Here is an 8,513-nt window from a genome sequence, read left to right as displayed (position 1 = left end):
ACAGAGGGTTTAGACACGAATCGTCTCAAACATGGCGGACGTTCAAGTGTGTGTGAGATGACAAGAGTGACCCGAGGCTCTGTCGTGATCCAACATGTGAGTGTCAGGGGTGATGATGTCCAGCCTGAGGAGGAGAAGGAGGACACACACACAGGAAGTGCTGGACTATTCATCAGTCCTGTTTAGCCGAGGACAGAAGAAGAAAAAGACTCTTCCTCCATTCATCAGGAAACAAATTGGGGGAAAAAAGGAAGTCAATTTAGATGCAAATGCTCTCCTGGACGTCTGGGTCATCTCTCCACCGCTGCTGCTGAGAGGAAGAGGGGATTAAACGGACGGCAGATGAGTGTGGACAGGTGGCCTCATCCTGGGGAAGAGTTCATTTTCAGCGCCTGGACGCCCACATTTATTCGGGGCGCACGTGGAGCGAGCGCAACATTCTGACAGGCCAATTACATCCGAGGCCACGAGACAACAAGCAACACGGAGCATCGCAGACCTCATCGTTCAGGACCGACGTGTCGGGGTACGAATCAACAACCCGAGCAACAGAGAGGATGGAAGAGAAGGAGATGAACTCCAGGTTCAGAATGGAAATGCAGGAAATCTTTCAGTCGGAACAGATCAGAGAAGATCACGTTGATATCAAAACAAGATCAAATTTGTATTAAACGAGTGACTTTTATATTAAAGGGGCGGGGCTTATATATTAAAAGGGGGGCCAGGAAACAAGTCAAATTCAATATATAGTCGACAATATAGATATATACTATGTTCTTCTCTCTTTCTTGCCCTTATAGGAAAGTAGGAACATAGATCAACGAGTAAATCAGCAGTTTTGCCTTTTAGCTCAGCTCGTTCCTCACCAGGACCAGACCAGTACAGAGACCTTAAGACTGAAGACCCATTATTGGAATAGTCCATTATACTCACCTAAGAATATGTCCTGCAACCTGGACAGGACAATCCACCTTTTTCCAACTGAGAACTTTGGTCTTGGATTTAGAGGAGCTGATCCTCATCCTGACTGTTTCAGTTCAACCGCCCCTGGCTGGGCTGTACAAACAAAAGAACAACAACATTTAAACAGGAAAATCAACAAAGCAGCAGTAAATCAGTTTTGAGTTTTTGTCAATACATTTTGGCTTCTAAAAATATTTCAATTAATATTTAACATTTGAATAATGAGTGCAAATAGTTTCAATTGATTTATTGAGAAAATATATTAATTTAAATGTAGTTTTGTAAATGTAAAATGAACACCTACACTTAAATTTTTTAAAGTCTGTTTTAATTAAACCAACAAGAAGTGATAAAACTATATTTATGTACTTAAATACTACAAATCAAAGGCTTAACTTTTCAATAAGATCTAATTCCATTGATAATTATTTTATTACAATGTTTGTGTTACTGTTAATAATAATTTGATTAAAAGATTGAAGATCCACTGAGTAACATACTGCCTATGAGATATTTACTAAAATAAACCTGCTTTATTTAGTTTATATTAATGCAGAATGAAGGTTGTAAATACACCTGAGCAGGTACATCATCAGGAAGTGCAGTCAGAGTCGATGTACAAATCTTCATAAAAATGTTTTAATCTTTTTTCTCTTTACAAACGCTGTGAAGGTGAACCGTGTCAACACATCCACGTCACGCACAGGAATGGCGACCCTCACCACAGTGACGAGGAGGACGAAGGCTTCTTATGTCAGCTGACACTCGTGCGTATATAAATAGATACAGTGTACAAACAGGAGCCGCAGTCACACCCGGGGTCATACAAAGTTCATCCGTCAGTAAATAAAAGAGCGTGAACCGGAGCGTTTGAGTCTTCTTTTAACGCCTCCTCCAGTCAGTGTCTCGTTTCGACCACCAGAGGGCAGCAGCGGGTAAATAAGGTTGACAAGAGTCAGACTTGAGTGAATGGAAATGATATGAATATGACGTAACAGTGCTTTAGTGAGTGAACAGAAACATTCACTTGTGCTTCCACCTCGAGTATAAAAAAAAAAAAGAAGCATTCTCTGGACGACTCTTGTTGACCTTCTGACCTCTCTTCGTCCGGTCAGGCAGATGCGGCGAAGAAAAGTCCTGAGAAGGAGGAGTTCTGGTGTGAGTTTGAAGAGCATGCAAGAGCAGAAGTACACAAACGTTGTCCCACTTTCTTTTTTTTTTTTGGTTTCTTCAAGAAGGAAAGGATGAGTCGATCGAAACTGTGAAAGCATTGATGTCCAGAAACTGAAGTCTGTCCACAGAAACTCGGCTCCGGGAGTAAAAATAAAAGAGTGTTTCTCTCACACACACACACACACACGTGTGCACTTATGTCTTTTAAAAATCAACTGTGATGAAAAAGTGTTTCAACTGATTTCTGTCAACTTTAGATAATAATAAAAAACATTAAAATGTAAAAACCCATTGAAAACATGAGGGGTTCTACACGGAGGTCTCGGACTGCAGGCGCAGCACGAACTTGTGCGACTTGGGGTCGATGTATTCCTCCGACATCTGGATGTAGGGGATCTTCTTGCACGTGACCACCAGGCTGAAGTCCACGCACTTGAGCAGGAAGATGGCGCCGTCCTTCAGGCCGCTGGTGACCGACGCCTCGCTGATCAGCGTCCACTGCCGGGCCCGCCAATGGTCCCGGCTGTACTGCAGGGTGGGCCCCGGGGTCAGGTAGCTCTCCAGGAAGGCCTGAGGGTCGACAATATGGGTCAAACATGATGTGTGTGTTTGTCGGGGTCGGAGGTCAGACCTTGGGCGTCATGTGGTTGGTGATGCAGAAGGCCAGGTGCTGCTGGATGCTCTCCATGCTGTGACAGTGCTGCTGCTTGGTGGTCCTCAGGTACTTCTGCAGGGCCCGAGCCATGGAGGGGAAGATGGCCTGAGCTGCCTCTCTGGGGTCCATGATGTCACCGGGGGTCTTCTTCTGCTCCTCCTCCTGCATCTGCTTGACATGTGTGAACGCCTCCTCTACTGCCACCACCAGTCTGTGAGGGAAATGACACATGAAAACTCAAGTTACTACTGGTTACTATATTAGTGCGTTTAGATTAGTGTTCCTTCGTTTCCACAAGTGCCGTTGATACAAATCTACATTTTAAACAACATTTCTAATCAATATTTCAATAGCAAATTCCTGACTTTTTAGGGATTAAAAAACAGTATTGCATACAGATATATATCAGAATATTGAATGATTGATTGAATTTAATAACTATCCTTTTCTTATTAATTAATTCAATATTTCTTTTTTTTTAAATTTTATTTCAAGGTTGATTTTGTTTTTCTTGAATATATATATATTTTTTAACATAAATATTTGAAAAACAAAAAAAGAAATATTTTCAAAATATATATATATTTTTTAAACATACTTTTTCCGATTTATTTTTTATTTTTTATAAAACCTGAACGTTTTCAAGATTGACAGTTTTTTTTTTTTACACATAGTTTGATATTCTAATTCCCATTATTCAAAAATATGTTTTCTAAGTAGTATATTTTTTATTTGTACCTTTTAAATTAAATATAAAAATGCTGATATTATAGAAACAAAAGAAAATAAAGAGGCCATGCGACGCTCAGACATTATCATTGAGAATTTTTTTGTTAATGTCTTGTGAATACATTTTAATATTGAATTTAAAAGGCTATGAATTGAAAAATATTGAATCTAGAAAATGTATTTTTGAATCATGGGAATTAAAATATCAAACTATGTCTAACATGTTTTAAATCAAATATTTAAAAAACAAAACGAATTCAACCTTTTAATATAGAAATTATTGAATAAAATTATTCCAAATAAATAATTCAATGCGTAAAAAAAATGCAACAAAGTTTCAACAACTACATGCTCTGTGAAGGATCATCAATGGACTCTTGACGTACCGCGCCTTCCTCTTGCGAACGCGCCTCTCTTGCTCCGCCTCCTCATAGTAGAGTTCGTTGTGACTGGAGTCTCTGCGACGGGCGGCTGCAGCGATCATGGCTCTGGACTGAGACTGAGCGAGTCCAGCGGCGGCGGCTGCTGCTGTGGCCGCGTTGTTACCTGGACCTGTGGCGACAGACCAGGGCGAGGTGAGCGTTGATGAAGAGTGAAGTGACGACACAAGACATGAGAACACGTTCACCTCGTTTAGTCACATGACTTCTATGATTTAGGAACTTAAAAAACCCTCCATCCTTAAAGTGTGGGTCATACAGTGGTGGTAAATACGACTTTTTACCAAATAATACAATGAAATATTTTAACTACAATTGTACATTTCTTTTAATAATAATAATCTCTTTTTTTCTTTACAAATAAGTCATCAGAGAAGTAGGTTAAAAAACAAACACCATACCCACACTTAAATGTATAGATTTATTTAGATAATTAAGAATATATGTTATTATTTCTACATATAAAAATAAATAAATAGAAAAAATAAAATAAAGCACCAAAAACAAAAAAATACTTAAAAAAAAGGATTAGGAAAAAGTAAAAAAAAAAGATTTCCAACCCCTTTTAAAATTATTCATCAGTTTGTATCAAATGACTATTATAATACTTATACTGTAATTTTATACTATATAAGCACTCACAGCAATACCTAATTATAACTATACATAATTATAGACATACAATTATGAAAATAAGTTTAACTAGATGCATATCCTAATAAAATATGAATACATTATTAAACAATAAAACACGATATAGTATTATATATATACATACACACACATATATATATATATATATATATATATATATATATATATATATATATATATATATATATTCATATACTAAGCTGATATTTAAACAAGTAAAACTATGGAAACATAGTTATTTATAATAAAAATAAAATAACTAAAAAATGACTTCTTAAAATATCCATGTATGTTGTCTGTTGTATAATCAATGATCAATGATAAAAATAATATAATTTTTACAAGATGTATTCTTTATCCTTAGATTCTTCCTCTTGAATAAACTTGAATATCGTTTAGAAACATGTTTTGTAGATTATTTTAAACAGGACAAACAGCAGTGCTTGGAAAAATGGGGGATAAATCAATTATTGACGGAGGACCAAACTGGAATTATTCATTAATTATTGTGATGGAGGTCATTTTGTAACAACTTCCAGATCATGTGAGAACTGGAAGAAGCCTGAGATGTGACGGCTTCACTCAGGAGCTTCATTAGGACGACCTAAAGCGAGCCCTGAGCAGCTGCCGCTTGATGGAAGTGAAGGAGGACGAGGCTCAGGAGAGACGCGACGGGAACGACGGCGTAACAGCCATTGATTTATCAGCCGGCCTCTCAAGTTAGTGCACTTTAGCGACGCCGGGCTACACTTGAGGCGCGAGTGATAATTCAGCAGCACAGGTGTGTTACATCTCACCTGCCGCCCGTCTGTACTTTCTCATCCACCTGAGGCATGCGGGAGTGACGGGGGGGAGTGACGGGGGAGTGAAGGGTTCTCCAAGAAAGAGCTTTTTAATCATCATCAAAGCACAGAGAAGAAATTAAAGAGCCATGTCCAGTGGGTGCTCGTGCACGTTTGTGAAGATCACACAGGAATCCACTTACTGTCCAGCAGATACGCTTTCAGTTTAGCCTTAAAAGCGTCTTAAGTGCCGCACGGAGGAGAGGAAAAAAAACAAGAAAAAAAATGAGAGTCCAGCTGCTCGACAGCTCCGGACGGATATCGCACTTGTGTTCCCCGCGAGCTCGCTGGCACTCCACCAATCAGAAGCTCTTTATATCTTTCTGACACTTTCTCCGTTTATGATTGATGCCCTGGCTTCTGGGCAGCCGGTGGAGTCTGAGCAGACGTGCAGAGACCTGGGAGCTCGACGCTCCTGCACTGAAGTCACCGGCTACATGTCCAAACATCATCCGACGCTCGTTCAAGTATTGAGTTCCAAAGAAGAGCGTCAACGCTTCAGTTTAATTTGACTGAATCAGAACAGTTTTTCACTACTTCACTAGGAGACAAAGACAAGTGGATCCCACTCACCCTCGATGGGGGCAGCAGACAACTCACCATCCACGTTGTAGACCTTCAGACCCGCCAAGTGCTTGGCTGCCCGGGACTTGGAGGCGGACAGCAGCGACGGGTTGTGGACCGGGAAGTCGCAGTAGTAGTTTTCCAGGATGGCGAGCGCTGCCCGCTGAATACTGGCGAGGGAAGAGATTGAGTGAAGTTCAGCAACACTCATCCAAATGTACACACTCTGAAACATTGTAACACAACTTTTGCTTCTGGGTTTATTCTTATTGTTGCCCTTTTTTGACCTGAATTTAATATTGTAAATAAAGTTATAGAGACAAAAAGAACCGTGTTAACTACGGACATGGTAAAATAATTTTGTAAAAAATTGAAGTGTATTTTACTGCTTCTGCAATTTAAAATAAAATGTTAGCAAATGTTATTTGTCACTTTTATCATGTAATTGTTTTGTCCAATTAAATAAAAATAATTGTATTTTGAAGTTTTCATTATTTGACATTTAACATTTTAATTTAAAATATCACATATCATTGAACAAATACATCAATAGTCTATAATATCAACCAATATTATAGCCACACAACTACCAAGTTCTTTAGATAAATATTTCCAGTTTCAACTTTCTGCACAAGTACATGACAATAAGGTAGAAAAGTTACAGAATAAGTGTAAAATAAAGGGAAAAAAAACATGTTTTTGTTTGTGTGGAACAACTGCAAGTATATCCATTTAACTTATTAGTAAAAACAACAACTTTTTCAAAGTTGAATTCACCAACGTGGCTGAAAGAATATACTTCTTAAATGTATACATAATAACAGACCACAGCCTTGTTTGTTGATAGAAATGTTCACAGCACACCAGGACAAAAATTGATTCTGAGTTCATTGACATGTTAACAAATTAAAGAGTATATTTATAAATGTCTAATGTTGATATTATGGGATGTTAACACAACAACAAACCGACAAAAAAAAGATAAAACATTCCACACTGACCACATAATGACTTGTAATCTAGTAAATAACGGATTATTTCCTGTGAATGTTGAGATGTGGTCGGCAGTTAAGACACAACACACTTGTTTTCCAACAGTGACACACACTTACACTCGTCACACAAACTCTTGTTCAGAGCACAGAGTTGTGAGTAGCTGGACGTGTCAGAGACCTGCTTTTTTAACAGGACCATTAAACACTTGTCCAGTGTGTTTTCTCTTCGACGTTTTTTTTCCAATGAAGTCTAAACCTCGAAGCAACTCAAAGTTCAACATTTTCGACTGAAGAGTTAAAACTGACATCTTGAACCAATCATTCATCTTAATTGTTAAATGACTTTTATCAATAATCTCATCCAATAACTACATTTCCCAACAGCGATCGAGTCATTTCCTCCGGTGGGAGCAGCAGGAAATGATGACGACACTGTTGTTCAGCGAAGGAACCCAGGCCTCATTTACTGCTGCCGTGCATTGAGAAATCAAGAGTGGACCTTTGTTTCTGTCGTGTGTGGCAGCAGGTTCTGCTTCTCCTGCATCCACTGCTTGAACCAAACAACTGGTGGAACCTCGGCTCTGGGAATGTTGACAGGGAAGTCCCCAGCAGTGAACGTTAGAACACCCGCCTTCACCTCTGAGAGGAATGCTTTCATATTCTTCTGTGCTCTCGACGAGGGGACAGAACATAAAGGACAGGGGCTGGTGGGCCCCGGGGCCCTTTTTTTTGTGATAAGGTATCACAAGCAGGAATGTCTGCTGCTACGTTAGTGGAGACACTATGTGAGCAAATATATATTCCAGTGTGTATTTGCATGTTAGTGAGTCAGAAGTTGAGGTTCGATACCATACGTATCAAGATAGAGAGGCAACCATACAATATAGTATGATACTGTATGAATAAGGATATATTTGTAGTATCTTCGAGTACTTGACTCTGGTGTTGCAGAATTTAAAGACCACATGACTCTTGAGGAACTGCTTTCGTTAAAAAAAAATATATATATATATATATATACAGTATATACACATATATATATATATATATATGTATATATATGTCCAAACATCTGCTTTAAAAGTAAGTAAGTAAGTAGGTCATTTTTATTTATTATTATTATTATTATTTATTATTTATTCCAGACCAGGGTCACAAAGCGCTTACACAATAAAAACAATATTCAATAAAGTATATACTTTAAAGGTCAAGATAACACTGAGAACAACACAGGAGTTTCAGAAAATCAAGAAAAAGCCTGCACGAATAAAAACAAAAGCTGCTGGAGTCGACTGTATCCTCTCGTCCTCAGTCATTACTGGTATCCAGTGGCCAAGTTGAATTGTAACAGAAAAACCAAACCAATTTACAGGTTAATTGTAAATAAATATACACAGTGTTTTTATAATATAAACCAGAAAAGAACTAAAGAGCTAAAAATTAATATGATTTAAAAGCCAAAACAAATAAAAACACAATAATAAATATAAATATAAAT

General features: G+C 38.2%; 1 protein-coding gene across 2 annotated transcripts in view; it reads right to left on the bottom strand.

Annotated features, from left to right (window-relative positions):
- Positions 1 to 1,580: 1,580 nt before the first annotated feature.
- The window catches only part of LOC148079833 (vang-like protein 1), a 40,361-nt gene continuing 33,428 nt past the window's right edge, over positions 1,581 to 8,513 (bottom strand). Inside the window, exons 6-9 of one of the 2 annotated variants that reach the window (XM_087791516.1) lie at positions 6,030 to 6,190; positions 3,907 to 4,072; positions 2,768 to 3,002; positions 1,581 to 2,706 (exon numbers count right to left, since the gene is read on the bottom strand). In XM_087791516.1, coding sequence (XP_087647642.1) covers positions 2,446 to 2,706; positions 2,768 to 3,002; positions 3,907 to 4,072; positions 6,030 to 6,190 — 823 coding nt within the window. In that variant the 3' untranslated portion in view covers positions 1,581 to 2,445. The remainder of the gene's footprint in view (positions 2,707 to 2,767; positions 3,003 to 3,906; positions 4,073 to 6,029; positions 6,191 to 8,513) is intronic. The other variant, XM_087791517.1, reaches the window with a different exon arrangement.

The sequence above is a fragment of the Callionymus lyra genome, chromosome 5, assembly GCF_982586985.1.
Source record: "Callionymus lyra chromosome 5, fCalLyr1.hap1.1, whole genome shotgun sequence".
In the NCBI taxonomy this organism is placed as follows: domain Eukaryota; kingdom Metazoa; phylum Chordata; class Actinopteri; order Syngnathiformes; family Callionymidae; genus Callionymus; species Callionymus lyra.
This window is presented reverse-complemented; position numbering and strand designations above follow the sequence as displayed.